This window comes from Caenorhabditis briggsae (assembly GCF_000004555.2).
Source record: "Caenorhabditis briggsae complete genome, chrIV, whole genome shotgun sequence".
Classification (NCBI taxonomy): domain Eukaryota; kingdom Metazoa; phylum Nematoda; class Chromadorea; order Rhabditida; family Rhabditidae; genus Caenorhabditis; species Caenorhabditis briggsae.
In genome coordinates, this window is record NC_013487.2 from 3723250 (window position 1) to 3739691 (window position 16442).

Below are 16442 nucleotides of genomic sequence, written 5' to 3' on the forward strand. Positions count from 1 at the left end.
ACTAAATCATTATGAGACTATTTTCAGAGAGTTCAAAAAGTACTTGAAACATTTTTTTAACAATATAAATGGTCATTTTTCATTTGTGGATTGGAAATCCAATACAGAAAAATTGAAATGTTTTCTGTTCCACTTGCTCCATTTGACTTTGACTTTGAGCTGCTAGACAATCATTATTTTTTACTGCTTCAAGTTTCTGTCAAATTGGTTAGTATTAAAAAATAACTATTACATGCCCGCAATACAATAGAATACATCAATTTTTCATTAATCCTTTCCCTAATTTATCCCATGCGCCTTTGATTACTGTAGCAAACATTTTCCTCATTATTTTAGTCGATGTTAAACTGTTTTTCAAGTCTATTTTTTCCTCCCGTTTCAATTCGTTATTTTTTAAAAATCGTTGTATTGATTACTTCACTTCTTCCAAATGAAAATGATTACCTCCCGCCCCATCCCATTCGAGCCTAACTCTAGAAGCACCCAGTTTCTGCCCAATATATCTCGATTCTTGTAGAAGATACCAAGAAGAAGTTAATCGAAAATTTGTTTTAAATGTTATGCTGAACATTTTGTTAATTGACCACGTTTTGATATCTTTCACAGGGAACGAGATAAATTGGCTCAAAGTTGAAGTGACCATTGTGACCGTAAGCTTCGTAATTTGTAATTCGTGATAAATTTTTTTTTCGGTTTTACAAAACAAGTATATTGGCTGAAAAAAAAAGCATGTTTTGATACCGCTCCCCCCAACAGTTCCTTGTTTCCCCGTATTTTTATGTTTTCCGGGTATTTTTTTTTGGCTCAAAGTCAGAAATTTCTATTATTACAGTTTTTAACAGTAGAGTACACCTGTCCACAGCCTCAAAGATCATTCCCTTCTAAACTTTGCCGTATACAACGTCAAAAAGAGAAAAGAAACATTTGATGACCCTTCAAAGAGACCCCACGAGGAACAAAAAAGACAAGAAACATCTTAAACCAAAGTAATCGTAAATTTGTCGTACGTGTGTGACGTCACACACACAGCAACATCAAATCAAACTACACAGATACATTTTTTTTCTGTCCCCGCCCCCTGGACCCCACCCCCAAACCATCAAAGTCCCCTGGCGCCAGGGGACCTTGGCGCCGTTTTTTGTTGGCGTCGTCTCGGTTGTCTGCGTCTCTTACCGTATCTCGTGTATTTGGATATGATGATATCCATGTCTTCTGCAACATTTTGTCTTTTTGTTGACGACGGGGTACCGGAAATCGGTTCGAATATTGTGTTCTGTTCCGTGGGGCGCCGGCACGGTTTTGGGGTGTGGTGGTTTTTGGAGAAGCACATGGGGTGTACTAGGATATGTATAAAAACTTAGGTGGTTTAGAGTGAAGCAGAACTTCGAGGTTTCCAAAAACTTTTTTGCTGTTTCGGAGTGTTGCTAAACACAGCAAACTCATTACGATGTGAACGTTGCTCTGGAAATTTCTTTTAATCAAGAATAAAAATTTAGAAGAACAGAATTCTCGGTCAACTTCAGAAGAAAAATTCCATTTTTCTGCACCAAAATCCCATTCTCAGGTTTCCAAACCTTGATTTCTGAATTCCCCGCCATTAAAAACCTTTGAAAACACTTTTAATAAACAAATAGCCACCGGTGGGGTTCAAACCCGGGACCTCTTTTTCCAAAACTTGACCAAAAATCCCATTAGGCCTCCTATGCGTTTTTTTCTTTTCTGTTTCAGAAAGTTGCTGAACTGTAAGACAGCAAAATCATTACAATGGTACACTCTATTCGTCCGAAATCCCACTACGCCATCCATGCATTTTTCTGAATATTGACCGGAAACACGTTTTTAAGGGTGAATTATAGGTTTTAATGGGTCCCAGAGATGTTTTAAAATGCAAAAAGTGCCAGAAACAGCCTTAAAAAATGTTTAATAGTAATTTTTTACAGTTTCCCCTCATTTAGAATTTGGTCGATTTTCTAAAATTTCGATAAATTCCTACTCGTGCTACGGTCCACCACTATTTCTCCAGTTTTCTTAAATTAGTGTCTCCTTCTCTTTTATCTTTTTTTTTCTCTCTCTCTCTCTCTCCCTCTCTCTCTCTTTCCCTTTTCTTCTTCCTTTTCTCACCTATTCCTCGCATTTTTATTTCTATTCCTCCCGAGACAAAAAATAATCCCGTTCTGATCATCGTCATTTTTGTCTCATTTCTCGGATTTCTTGTTCTCTTAAGATTCTTCTAAATCCGAAACCTTGTGTCTAGTTTAATCCTTAAATTCAAGACCCCATATTTCATGATCACCTTTTTCAAAAAAAAATCTGGCTACTTTTCACTTTTCTGAAACCGTTTTTGTATTTCTTTTCAACTTTTTGAATTTTCAGAGAAAACAAAACTAAAAATATTCCAAATTTGTGAAAAAGAGTCTTTATGGAAGAAACATCAACATCAAATTTCTCCGACTACTGAACATAGTACACTTCCAAAAAAGACAAAAAATGTGAGTCTTTTTTCTATTCTTTTTTCGCTGTTTCCATTGAAACAAAAAACATGGCTCTCAAAAATTGTTTCTTTACTGTTTTCCCCACAGTAAAGAACAAAATCACTTCAACCAATCGTGCCCCTAATTCTGAGCCAGATATCTCGGATCCTTTAAAAGTTATCAAAAAGTGGTCAACTAAGAAATTTGTTATCAAAATGTCAAAAATATTTTATCAGTTGGTACTTTTTGATATATCTCACAGGAATTAAGATAAATTGAGTTAAAGTTGACTACTTTTCTGTTCTTAATTTTTCGGTTTCTTCAATTTTGTAAAAGTGCATGAGTGTCTTCGCTTCAATAATTGGTATCTTATGACATCAAATTTGTTTAATCCAAAATAATGATAAAAAACAATTACGAAATTCCAAAATTACAGTTTCTTTTTCAGTATCCCTGCAGTGTCATCATGAGCCCATCACCACGAATCAGTAAGTTTCTGTTTTTTTTAAATTCAAATTTCTTTTAAAAATTTAATATGGCACGAAAGATTGCAAGATTACACAAAATGCTTGATATAAGTTCATGAGAACAAGTTGAAACATTGAAAAAAATCCGAAAAATTCACTTTTGAAAATGTTTAACAAATGTTTCAAAACTTCTTGATATTAAACTGAAACTAGACATTTCAGTTTTTGGAGAATTTATTTTACAATGTGTTTTAAGACTTTTCTGGAAATGATCTTATTCATTCTTACCTCCATCTGATAAACTAGTCAGGAATTTTTAGGGCAAAATAACTCGACTCCGTAAAACATAAATTTTCAAAAAAAATGAAAATTAGTTCACAAAACTACCGTAAACACTCTAATAGAACGCCACCCCAGTACTCAAATATGAAGCCCAAAGTGAACGGTCCGAGTGGCGTTCTATTAGAGTGTTTACGGTATGTTTCAAAAACCTAATAATCAGTTTGAAATAGTTTGAAAGTCAATTTGAAATACAATACTATTGTACTAGTTTTAAATTATTTAAAAGTTATAGACCTCATATCTATCTATCAGTGGCAAAAACGATTTCAAAAAATTTTTGTTTCAAAAAGTTTTTTTGCTGAAATTCCTGGGAACACTGAGTTAGTAATTTAGTTAGTGATTTAAGACACACATTTTTACTTGTTTTTTTGAAAAATCTTTGAACCCTAAAAATGCGAAAAAGTGTGCTTTTAAAATTATCTGTTTCAATGTTATTTTTAATTGTAATATGTTTTCATTAGATATTCCTAGTCTTTTAATTTTATGTTACAATTTTCTAAATCTAGTTAGTTTAATTCATCCTCTGATTTCATTTTTATTTGCGGAATTTTTCAAAAATTTTAATCCTAATCTAAAAATTTGAAATCTCTTATTCTAATCCTCCTCTTTTCTTAACCGACACATCAACATTTTCTTCTATCAGACATCGCACGAAATAACTTTGTTATGCTCCTTTAAAATGTGTAGCTTACTCATACACACTAACGCACGCACAAACTTATCAGATTTTATCATTATCACCCCTTAAAGAAATAGTGTGTTTAGTGAAGAGAGCTTCTGACGAAGGAGCCTAGAATTCAGAGAAACGGAAGTCGTGCGGGGAGGGAAAGAGCACAAAACACACAAAGATTGAAAATAGAAGAAATTTCAGCTTCTGACAACTAGTACTCTCTGCTTTTATATTTTACAAAAAATCAGCTTTCTGAAGATAATTTTTAAAAAATCGGGAAAAATGAAAATGCTCAACACACCTCTTCTAACTAACTATAAGAATTCTCTAGAACCCACACAATTCTGTCTGGTTTGTGGAGATGAGAAAGCTGGAAGACACTATGGAACCGTGGCGTGCAATGGATGCAAAGGATTTTTTAGACGAAGGTTTGTCAATTTTTTTGACAATTTTCCGGTTCCTAGAATTTGCACTTTGAGCTATTATTTCGGTTCCTATAGATATCAAAAAATTGTCAACTGATAAAATGTTGGTGATAGCATGATAAACATTTTATCTATAGACAGATTTGTGATAAATGTTATAGGAACAGAGATAAATGGGCTCAAAGTGCAAATATATGTAGGGTGATGTTTACTGAATTTTTTGTGGGTCTCCAGACAAATATTGCAAAGTCGTATATTTATCGCTTTGAAATATATATCTTCGAAAAATTCAACAAAGTTTTGAAACAGTATTTTTTCAAATTTTTTGGCTTACGAATTTTTATGCAATTCCATTTTTAACACTGTTTCCAAACTGTAACAAATTTCAGAAAAAAATTTTAAAATAGTAGTAGGTCTTCTTCTAATTAAACGTTTACCTTGACTACCCAATCCTCAATTTTTTCAGTGTCTGGGATCATCGAACCTATTCATGTACGATGGGAAACAATTGCGACGTCTCACAGGTCTACCGTAATCGATGCAGAGCGTGCCGACTTCAAAAGTGCTACAGTGTGGGAATGGATGAGAAATGTTAGTTCTTATTAATACATTGAAAAAAGCGGAGTTTCATGAATAGTAGGAACTTCACAATACTTTTGGAACCGAAATTTCGAAACTTATTGAACATGGTGAATCGTCAACTTTGATGTCCTAGTGGTTCATAATTTTTCAAATTATCTGAAAATTTCAGAGTATACTAGTAGTATATATCCCCTGATTAGCGGCGCTTAATAGAAAGCCAGAAATCCACAAACATTTTGAAACAGAAAATTTTCCAAATCCCCTTCACAAGCATGCATTATTACACTCCAATATTTCCAGCCGTCCAATCCGAACGACATCCGGCAAAAATTGGCGAGATCGAGCCGGCCAAAATGCCCAAACACCCGAAAGCCGCCAAAATGAATTATCGAACGAAACGAGCGAGCATTCAAAATACGTTACCATCAACTCCAAGTCCATCATCGAGTCCCAGTACCACACCAGACATGGATAATTCATCCAAGACAGTCATGGAGTTGAGGGAAATTGTGAGTTTTGGACTGATTTTTGTGGGGTTTTTTTTCTAATTGTAAATGTTCTAATAATTCATATTAGCTAATTTGTAAGCCATATTCACAGTTTGTCCAAATCAAAACAGTCTAACAGTGAAACCTTTTTGTGTACATAAAAGATGTGAAAATCATGAAACTGAAAAAAAAATTAAATCGGGATCAGATAACATTATTTACAATTATGACATCCTTGAAAAAAATTGTCCACATCTGAGCCGAAACGAATGGTTTTTAACTCACTAGTCAGAAAGTTACAAAACTATTGAAACGGAAAAATTCCTTATCTCCATTTTTTGAATGAATATGAAAATAGTGTCAAAAAGTCAATATTATTACTGTATCAAGAGCATTGTATCAAAGTCAATACTTTCTCGAAACAGTTTGTGATAAGTACACGGTCGTCACTTGTATTTGAAGTAAATTATCTCAATTTCGATGAAAGATGTAAGAAAATTCATTAAACAAAAAGAAATGAGATGTTCTGACGAACATTCAATTAGTTGACAGATTTGTGATATCTCTTAAAGGAACTGAGACATTTGAGCTCGAAGTTGGTTAGGGGATTTTCAGTAAATTCTCTATTAACTCTTAACTATGCTTATAATTCCAGCAACGAAGAGTCGAGAACACATGTATTCCGGAATACGAGGATATGGTTCAGTGTTTTGACAACTACTGTACTGTGGATGTACCCCTCCGAACAGCAATGGTTGATCCGGGGAAGGTGGCGAAACGGAATAAGGTAAGAAAAATAAGAATTAGTGTTTCATGATTGTAAAGTTAGTGATGATTTTTCAAATCCATTGTTCCGACGTTGGCTTCGCTTGTACTTTTCACCGTAACTTTGACCAAGTTTGTCTCGGTTTCTGTTAATGATGATGAAAAGTGATCAACTAATGAAACTTTAGTTTTTTACCGTAACCTCAAAAACTACAACTACCTTGCAGCTCGAATGGTCCAAAGCCCACCGATTAGCGAACACACGAGACATCACAGTGACCTGGTGCCGAACGTTTCTATGGTTTCACGACTATATGAATTCGTTTCCAGACCTTTGTGTGAGTTTTAAAACATTTTTCACTGTTTCGAATTTTGCATTTTCTCTTGGAGGGAATGGATACTTTTAATCATCTTGGCTTACGATCTCACTGTTTCATGCTCACTATTTTCGTTGAAACTGATTTTTTGTTTCATTGAATCCTTGAGTATGGAGGTTCAAGTTGCACAACTCGAGTTGTGAACTTTCCCATAATAAAACCTTGAAAAACTTCTAAAAAATCTCAAAACTCCAACGAAATCATGTTTTCAAGTTTCCAAACTTTGATTTTCCAATTTCAAACTATTCAAAACATGTTTCAAAAAACAAATGGAAACCGGTGGGGTTCTAACCCTTTGGGATCCCTTTTTCTTAAGCTTGGGGCTGAAAATCCACATGCTTGGAGCTCCCCCAGAAATTGAATAAACAACGTTGGCGACGATTGATTAGCTTGATGTTAACCAAAACTTCAAATACCGAAATTTTGATTCCAGAACCTCAACATTGCCGACAGAACGACTCTTCTGAAACTCCGTTTCGCACCAGTTTCATGGCTTCTTTACGCGTGGCAATCGTATCGATTAGGAATTGACGGTGTCACATTTACCAATGACGCATGGTATCCAAACGATGCCGACTTGCAAGAAAAAGTTGAGAAGCCGTGAGTTTTCGAGTTTCAGCTAGCGTGAATGGATAATCTGATTGGTTTTGAACTCATTAGTCAGAAAGTTACAGAATTTATGAAACGGCAAAGTTCCTTATCTCGATTTGCAGAATTAAAATAGTGAGAAGGAAGTAAAAATTTTATTTCTGTATCAGAATCATTTTATCAAAAGCCAGAAAACTCTTGAAGCAGTTTTCCTTGTCATGTAGTAGCTGCAAATCACACATGGAGCTCAATTAATTCAGAGATATCAAAAATCTGTAAATTAATGAAATGTCACTGATGATATCATCAACATTTTTGTACCTCATACTGTAATTGAGATAATTGAGCTCAAAATTGATTGTCAGTAGGTAATGGGGGTTACGGTACTTTCTATTTTTCAGAGTCTCCGATTACTACCAAAAGTGTACGTCGACAATGATGAATGAGTTGGTGAACAAGATGAAACTCATTGAAATGACCGAAGAAGAGTATTCGATGATGTTGGCAATCATTTTGTTCAGGCGAGGTGAGAACTTTTTTCTGTTTCACAGTATCCATTTACACAGAAGGCTTCACTACAGTACTATTCTGTCAAGCCTGTTGAAAACTACAGTACCAGGAAAAAAACGTTCATTTTTCCAGACTACCGCCTCACGCACGAAGCGAATCAACTAATTGAAAACTTTGGTAACATGTATCTCTCGGCTCTGATAGAGTATCTTTCCAACCATATGCCTTGTACATTTGACGAGGCGATTTTCACTGGAGGCTCATTGATCCCGGAGAGATATGATTCACTGGAACGTCTCGCGACGTTCATTGGATTCATAACGTCCTGTCAGGTAGGGGTTTGAATTTTTTATTTCTGTTTCAACTACAGCATTTGAAAGTCCGAAACGTTTTTAAAATGTTAATCCATTAAATTCTGATCATATCTGTTATATAAAACTATAAAATAGAAATAGATTTTTTTAAAAAGTTGGATAAAAATGTTTTCTACGGTTTCATCAAGGTGACGTGTGTCGTTCCAATCGAACGCTCAAAAAATACTCTCATTGGCTTTTTTGGAAGTTTATGCCTTTTTTCTAGCCTCCCCCTTCAAACTAGAACTGTGTTTTCAAATAATCATCCAATTGAACTTCCGAATGCAATGATTTAGAGAAAACATTCAAATAAATAAAAACATTACGAAACCGTGATCACTTTCAAATTCCAGTCAATCGCCCGCCTTGAAGACGACAACATCACCTTCCTCGCAATCTTCAATATGGCTGACGTCATCGGACTACCCACTGAGATCCATACAGCACTTCATCCACCAACCAGCAACGAGCAACAACCGACTTTTGTTCATTGAACAAACTTCCAGAACCTTCCAGAATCTTCTCATTTAACCCAAAGAATCCCACCCATCTGCATCTCTCCATTCCTATTATCATTCTTCCAAACGATCTCTACCATCAACTATTTTTTCTGTGATTTGTCTTTTTTCTTGCACATTCTACCTCTATCCATCTCATTTTTCTAGAATTTCCGTGTGCAAATTTCTTCCCCGATTCGATTTAAAATATGTAGCAAACAAACGAAAAGTGATAAAAATTTTTTGTAAATAAGAGATTGAATAATATTATTTGTTCCTAAATTTCCTTCTTTTTTTAAGCTCAAGCCTGGTTCTGAGCCAGCTTATCTATCTTTGACCTTACTTTTATTTTTTACTAACCTACAGTATCCCGCTTTTCCAGCAACCATGCTGGGCATGCCGTTCACCGGAATGTCTGCCAATGAATGGAGAAATCCGTCGAAGGTCGACGATTTGTCCTGTTTGGTATGTGGTGATCCGAATGCAAAGAGACACTATGGCGCCATGTCGTGTAATGGATGTAAAGGATTTTTTCGACGCAGGTTGGTTTTTAGTGCAGTTTTGCGTGACGGTGAATATGAATTGATGTTTGTACATTTCACATAAATTGCTTTGCCCATTATTTAGCCGACATCAAAACTTCAAAATCTTGAATACTCACAGAAATAAGAACATCAAAACAGTTAAGATAGCTTTTTCTGGTTTCATTGGAATTTCAGCATTTCAAAAACAACTTTTTTCAGCATCTGGGAAAAACGCGTCTATCATTGTGCATTTGGTGGACGGTGCATCATCGAAACCAAATACCGTAATCGCTGCCGGCAGTGTAGACTCAAGAAGTGCGAAGCTGTGGGGATGGATAGAGAAGGTGAGAATCTTTACCGTTTCCTGATCAGATCAAATCATGGATAGGCCGGCTTCATTCAATCAAGTGGTCCCTATGCTTCTCAACCGGTTCGATTCGAACTAGCAAACTTGGAGCTTCCTTGCGAATCAGATAGTAAAATGTAGAGCTTGACGAGATCTACAAAATGATACCAATTGAAATTTAAATTAGACTACATTGTAAAAGACTCGACGCTAACCGGGCACAAACTAAAATTTTCTATTTTCCAGCGGTCAGAACAGAAAGAAAAAAGAAGACACCAGATTTGGATAACAAAACAATCAAAATGGAAATCAAAGAAGAAATAGACACAGACTCCGATGACGACGCCAACCTTCCGAACATCCATTCAGACTACTCAACCATGGGACACGAAGCCAGTCCAGAAGACATCAAACCAGACCCTTTCACCCTTTTGTTTGCCGGTAGATCGAATTCCGAACGAATCGCGGCGTTGAGAATTGGGGAAGAAAAAGTGATGAATGCGTTCGAAGTCAGCTTCTATGTTGCTCATTACACAATGGATTGTGCTATCGGTCCGGCGATAGAGAATCCAGCGAATGTTTGTGAGAGGACAGAAGTACTATTTCATAATTCAAATCCTCCACTTATCACATTTGATACTCTTCGGTTTAATTGGTGTCGCACATTTACGCTTACCATTGACTGGTTCGCAACACTCCCAGAGTATAATGTAAGCTTTTTTTCCAAGTTTTTTTTCTGTTTCTCACTGTTGTTAAATCAACAAGTTTGCGAGTACGATCGATCAGAGATGGCCCTGTAGCACCCAAATTTGAGTCAATTTATTTCATCTCTTTAAAAAGATATCAAATCATTTCCACTGATCAACTAATTATCATCATATTATTAGCTACATTTTATCAGTTGACAAATTTTTGATATCACCCATAGGAACCGAGATTATTGAGCTCAAAATGCACAGATAAGGCGTATAAGACAGCATTTACGATAGTTGATTTTTCAGATGCTCGGAAACATCGCGGATAAAAAGTTACTGGTCACAATGGCTCTAATGCCTGTTGGATGGCTTTGGTATGCTTATATGGCGTATGTGACAAAGACCGAGGGCATTAAGTTCATCGATGGGAGTTGGTTCCCTAGTGATGAGACACTTCAGCAGTCTGTTTGTTCCAAGTGAGTTTAAGTCATAAAGCCAGTGATATTAGGGATATAACTCTGTTCAAATTTGGAATTCCTATGTGAATTAGAAATAAAAAAGAAGAATTTGTAAAGATTTACAAAATGATGCGAAATTTCACTATATTCAACTCATCTCTTCCCCATCAAGTAACCCTGAAATATGCAGGTCGGAAAAATCGGACCCTGCCGTAACACGGCCTCTGTCTTCAAAACCCAGACGTTGAGTATAGTCGAATTATATATCATTTTGTAGATCTCGTCGAGTTCTGTATCATACTTTTTGGTTCATACAAAAATGCTAAGTTTGAACCGAGTAGCCGGTCTGGATACAAGTATAGCTAACCCGAGCCACTCGAGGGCATTATAAACATTTTTCGTTTATTGTAAGCCTCTTTTTAAAAATAAAATTATCTCCCATAAAAAATCTAAAAGTGTCGTATTCAAGACATTTCTGTGAAAATCTCTCCAGCAGACATGAAAAAGTTACAAAATACCTAGAGTTATTTTTTTCTGTATAAAGTCTACATATTTTTCTAATTTATGAAGACTTTTGAATCAGAGTTTGAAATTTTCAAATTTTAATCTTCTTATATAGAAGGCTAAAAAATTTTGGTTTCAAAACGATTTCGAAATTTCGACTACTTATTTCGCCTATTGGTACGGAATCCATTTTCAGTGAAAAACAGTCATGCTTGAAGTACTACAAATGTGGTCTAGAACTTTACTATTGCTGTGACAATTTCAGGGCATACTAAACAAAATACTAATAGTAAACAAAATTAGAACTTCATATTTGTAATTAACAACTTTTTTGTAATAATTCATTCAAATTAGATGAGAGGGTTTAATATAGAGCAAGAAGTCACATATAATCATATTGAATAATATCTAGTTAAAATTTGGGAAAATTGTGAAACTGAAAAAAAAAGACAAACATTCCAGATGCGTCGGATACTATGGAAAAATCACAAAAGCATTCATGGCGGATGTTGTGAGTCGAATGAAGGAACTTCAAATGGATGAGACGGAAATGTGTCTTTTGAAAGCAATTATCACCACAAAACCCAGTCATTTATACTCTCAATTCGGACGAATCGAGATGACGAAAGGATCCATGAACTATCGAAGTACACTTTGTGAATATATTCGTGGCAAATGTGGTGGTAGTTATCCCGATGCAGCAGTCAGAGTGGCCAAGCTTCTGCAGATTATTCCTATTGTTGATGTAAGTGGTTTTTCGGGATTTTGGGAACTTTCTTCAGTTTCCGTGGTACTAGTGTCCAGATTTAGCCCGCTGGAGCCAGGAAAAAAGTCGAAAAATTGAAAAAAAAATCGTAAAATTTTGGAGTGTTGCTGCCGGACCATAATTTAGGTAGCCCACCAATTACTGCAGTTACGGTAGCGGAAAGAAACTTTCATAATTTTCCCACTTCCGAAGTTGTTCGAAACTTTTTGATTGGCTTGAAAACGTTGGAGGATACTAAACTGGAATGGAGCTTCAATTTTGTGATTGTCCACTTTTTTCTAGCTACCATAGTTTTTGTGTTATGCGACTTCTAAGCCACGACATTAAATGTGTTTCTGGAAGTTTTGGAAGAAACGGTAAATCTCATTTAGGTGAATTTGTGCAAAAAAAGTTGTCAACTTTAAAATTGAAGCTCTATTTTTGTTTAGTATACTCTCAAATTTTCGGCCGAATCGAAAAATTTTGAAATCCTTTTTTAGTACTTCAAAGTTGACTATTTTTGAATTAAAATCCTTTGGATACAGAAAGCAGCGGTTTCATAAGTTCGAAAATTTAAAATCGTTGTTCTCTTGATATGACCAACTTCAACTAAAAATGAGTAAAATCACTAAATTAGTTTCCGGTACTGTAGCTAGCAGAACTTTTAAAAAATGCTATATTAGACACAGTGCGTTGTTTCGGTGTGTCGTAGTATGTTTTTTTACTAGTAAAAATGAAGATTGTGAGATCCAACGGTTCTAAAATGACCAGTTACAGAACTTCCTGTTGCGAAACTGTAAAAATATTCTAAATTTTAGGTTCTCGGAAAGTTCGAAGACGAAAGTGCTATTCTCGTCTCTCTGGAAGAAGCATCTTTTGGTCCAGGTGGTGGCCTAGCATACGACATTCATACAAAGGAGGCCACGAAAACGGAACGAAAAGAAAAAGAGAATGCGTTCCAAGAGCATAATAATGCACAACATCACATGTTCAAACAGCAATGATCTCAATTTACAGTGATAATGATGATAATAATATCAATCAATGATTTCCTGTGATTCTTCTCTATCTCTTTCCATAATGTAACAAATAATGTAATAAAACGCTTTTTTGATTACTGTATTTAGTTTGAGAAATCTTAAATTTCGTAAATTGAATCAGAAATAAATGTGGAAGAGGAATATTTCTAGTCCGCGGTCGGCAAGTTTCAAAGATTTTTTAGGTCATGACCTAGATTTTTTTAGGTCACGACCTAAATCCGTAAAAATTGAGAAAAAAAACAGAAAAATCTATGTAACAAAATTCATTTCATAAAAGATGCTTTTAAAACTTCTATATCATTAATTTTTACAATTCACAAGAACAAAGTAATAAAAAATAAATAAAACTAATACATTTCTACAATTTGACAAGTGACCGAATCAAAGTAATCAAAGTTATCCTGATGCTTTATTTGGATTTCGATTTGCTTTTTCGGATTGTTAGTAGTCAGCAGAATCTTCTCATTTGGGATTTCGTAGCTGAAAAAATGAAAACAATTTTTTGGGATTACTATAGGGATTACTGTACATGACACGATCCTCGAATCGACAAGAAATCTCGTAGTAGTTGCCCGGTTTGTAGATGATTACGGTGGATCCGGTGCTAGCATCGATTTCAATCCATTTCTGGAAATTTCGAAGATTTGGAGGGAATTTTGAAACATTTTTTTTTGAAATTTAAAAAATTCCTAGAAGAAAATGTTGTCGAAATTTTCAAAAAAATTAGGCTCCGCCCACTGCAACCCTGCGATGCGATTTTTTCGCAAAAAAATTACAAAAAAAAAATCGAAAATTTGAAAAGCGGGCCGCGGAATTGCAAATTTTTAAATTCAAATTTTTCAAAAATTCAGCTAATTACCTCAATTATCGCGTACAGAATCTCAATTTTATACGATTCATGGATTTCGATTTTTCGAGCGTTGTGCACCTGAAAAATGTAGTTTTTTTGCCTTGCGGCCAAAATTTCATTTAAAGGCGCATCTCCGCCCGGTGCCTTTAAATTAAAAATTTTCGATTTCTGTGCAATTTGTCGTCAATTTTGATGTATTATCTGAAAACTTTGATTTCAAGACACTTTTTATCGATTATTTCGCTATTTTCAGGGAAGAAAACCTGAAAAAGTTCGAAAAATCGAGAAAAATAGGCTGAAAATAATTATTTTCAGAAAATCTGGACGATGCGCCTTTAAATCGCCGCCGGACAACAATAACAGCTTACAGAAGGAAAAGTCAATAAATTATCGATTGGAAAATCGATAAATGGGTCAGCAGCCGTTTCAAAGTGCTCCAGAACTTTCTCATCACTATTCCTCGCGAACCAGAACATTGCTCTCCGTGAAACAACAAAATCCAAATGGCGAATTTTGAATTTTTGAATTTCCCACCCGTAAAACATTCCAACTAGCTCATCGATGAGATCCGGCACATAATGACAGAAAAATAAATCGATTATTCCAACTTTCAAAACATAAAGAAATATTGGAAGAATTTTCCGGCGAAATTCCGATTTTTTAGTGAACCGGAAGGTTTTGGGTTGCCGTAAATTATCGATTTGGAACGAGAATTCAGTGCATTGCTTGGAATTTTTCTGCGAACTTCCAGTAAATTGAATATAATCGATAAAAATTGGGAGAGAATCCACCAGATTCTTATTGGAACGGGCAGTTTGTCGGAAGAAACTTCTAGTTTTAAAATCCATTTCTTCGATAATTTTTAGCTTTAATTCAACTGAAAAATCATTCCAGTTTTTCGAATTTTCAGTTCGAAACACTGCTTTTGCCACTTCTTGAAATAACCCTTCATCTGAAATATCCAACGCCAGCCGTCCGATTTTTCCAGTTTTCAGCGCGAAATTCAAAAAGGGGAGGAGCGTAAATCGGTGGTAGTTCAAATTCTCGCACTCCAAATGAATCGCTTGCTCCTTGATTATCGATTTTTGGTTCGGATTTTCAGATTTTTCAGAAGACGGGATTACGGTAACTCCGCCTATTGGAAACCCATTTATCTCTTCGATTCGCACAAATTCAAATCGATTTTTGTGTCGATCCACTAGTTTTCGCTCGTTTCGGCTGGTACTTCGAAGCATTACTCTGAAAAAAATATTTAAATTTTCAAAACAACAATTTAGAAACCTTGTGACAAAATCCATTTTTCCGACGCATTTGTGTTTCAGTTGGTCGGATAAATCATTCCAGTTGACATTTTTCGGCATAATTCTGGAAAAATAGAGGAGATTTATTGCTGAAAATGTGAATGAAAGTGGGAGAAAATAGGGAGAAAATTCGGAAAAGGGAAGAAATGAATTCGTTGCGATACTCGAGTGACAATTATAACATATGCGCCTTTGAGCTACCGTACTTTAATCAAATTTTGCTGTTTTTTGTCGAATTTTGCTGAATTTTCTTGGATTTTTTGACAGAAACTTGAACATATTTTTGACATACTGAAAAGATGGGAAAACTCAAGCTAATGCTTCGAAAATATAGATACCAAAACACAAAAAAACCTTTAAAAATCGTAACAGTTAAGTTGGGGGTACGACGAATTCGAACGTTTTCAAAATCGAACAGACCTAAAGTCGAACTGATTCAAATCAGAACAGTGTCTTTCTCGAACAAGTATCAAAACAGAACAAGGACAGAATCGAACTGTTCTAATTCGAACTGCGCACTGTCGAACTGTCCCAAATTGGAACGCTGTTAGCGGCAGAGCGCGCTTGCATTTCTCTTCAAATTCTCGATCAAATTCAAAATTTGCGAAGAAAACAATGAGAAAAGAAAAATAATGCAAGCGCGCTCGGTGGCTAACAGCGTTCCAATTTGGGACAGTTCGACAGTGCACAGTTCGACAGTGCACAGTTCGAATTAGAACAGTTCGATTTTGTCCTTGTTCTGTTTTGATACTTGTTCGAGAAAGACACGGTTCTGATTTGAATCAGTTCGACTTTAGGTCTGTTCGATTTTGAAAACGTTCGAATTCGTCGTACCCCCGTTAAGTTTCCGCACTGAGGCCGTCAGAACAAAACTTGTTGATTTTTTATTGCATTAAAATGTGTTAAAACTTATCTATTTTCCTAATATTATTGCGAAAAAAAGGCGCCGTGGCTTAGGTTTCTCACTGCGCGGGAATTCAAATCCTCGTCCCTCGGCGGCACCTTTTTTGAATTTTTTTCATTTTCAACGGCGTTTTTCGGGAATTTCTGATTTATTTCGAATTTTTTCGCAATAATATTCGAAAAATAGATAGCTTTTGAAACATTTTAATACAAAAAAAATTTTGGTCGGAGTCCCTCTTGAAAACACTTCCCTTGTCAGGTAAATCGGAAAACCTTTCTGAGCTACATTTGAGCAATTCTGAAACCTTTTCAAGCAAAAAGTCCATGATTAAACTTTTTCAAGCCACGATCAAACTTTTCAAACTTTTCTAAGCAACTTGTAAACTTTATCCAGCTGCGCTCGAAACTGAAACTTTTTAAAGTCACAGTTAAACCTTTTTCAGTCATATTTTAAGGGGGGACTCCCACCAAAAATTTTTATTGCATTAAAATGTGTTAAAAGTTATCTATTTTCCGAATATTATTGCCAAAAAATTCAAAA

At 35.4% G+C, this 16442-nt stretch overlaps 3 protein-coding genes across 3 annotated transcripts; 2 read left to right on the top strand and 1 right to left on the bottom strand.

The window, feature by feature from the left end:
- Positions 1-4232: 4232 nt before the first annotated feature.
- Cbr-nhr-138 lies at positions 4233-8569 on the top strand (the record flags this gene model as incomplete). Its single annotated transcript, XM_045244995.1, has 9 exons — positions 4233-4378; positions 4842-4966; positions 5258-5466; positions 6101-6232; positions 6438-6548; positions 7021-7187; positions 7577-7701; positions 7818-8017; positions 8411-8569. The coding sequence occupies 9 exons, from the start codon at positions 4233-4235 to the stop codon at positions 8567-8569; spliced, it is 1374 nt and encodes a 457-aa protein (XP_045095591.1).
- Positions 8570-8922: 353 nt separating this feature from the next.
- Positions 8923-12811, top strand: Cbr-nhr-100 (the record flags this gene model as incomplete). The annotated part of the gene is made up of 6 exons (XM_002632768.2): positions 8923-9077; positions 9279-9403; positions 9652-10115; positions 10407-10576; positions 11525-11807; positions 12626-12811. The coding sequence occupies 6 exons, from the start codon at positions 8923-8925 to the stop codon at positions 12809-12811; spliced, it is 1383 nt and encodes a 460-aa protein (XP_002632814.2).
- Positions 12812-13194: 383 nt separating this feature from the next.
- CBG14998 lies at positions 13195-15058 on the bottom strand (the record flags this gene model as incomplete). The annotated part of the gene is made up of 5 exons (XM_045244996.1): positions 13195-13327; positions 13377-13474; positions 13707-13775; positions 14066-14936; positions 14979-15058. The coding sequence occupies 5 exons, from the start codon at positions 15056-15058 to the stop codon at positions 13195-13197; spliced, it is 1251 nt and encodes a 416-aa protein (XP_045095592.1).
- Between the last annotated feature and the right edge of the window lie 1384 nt (positions 15059-16442).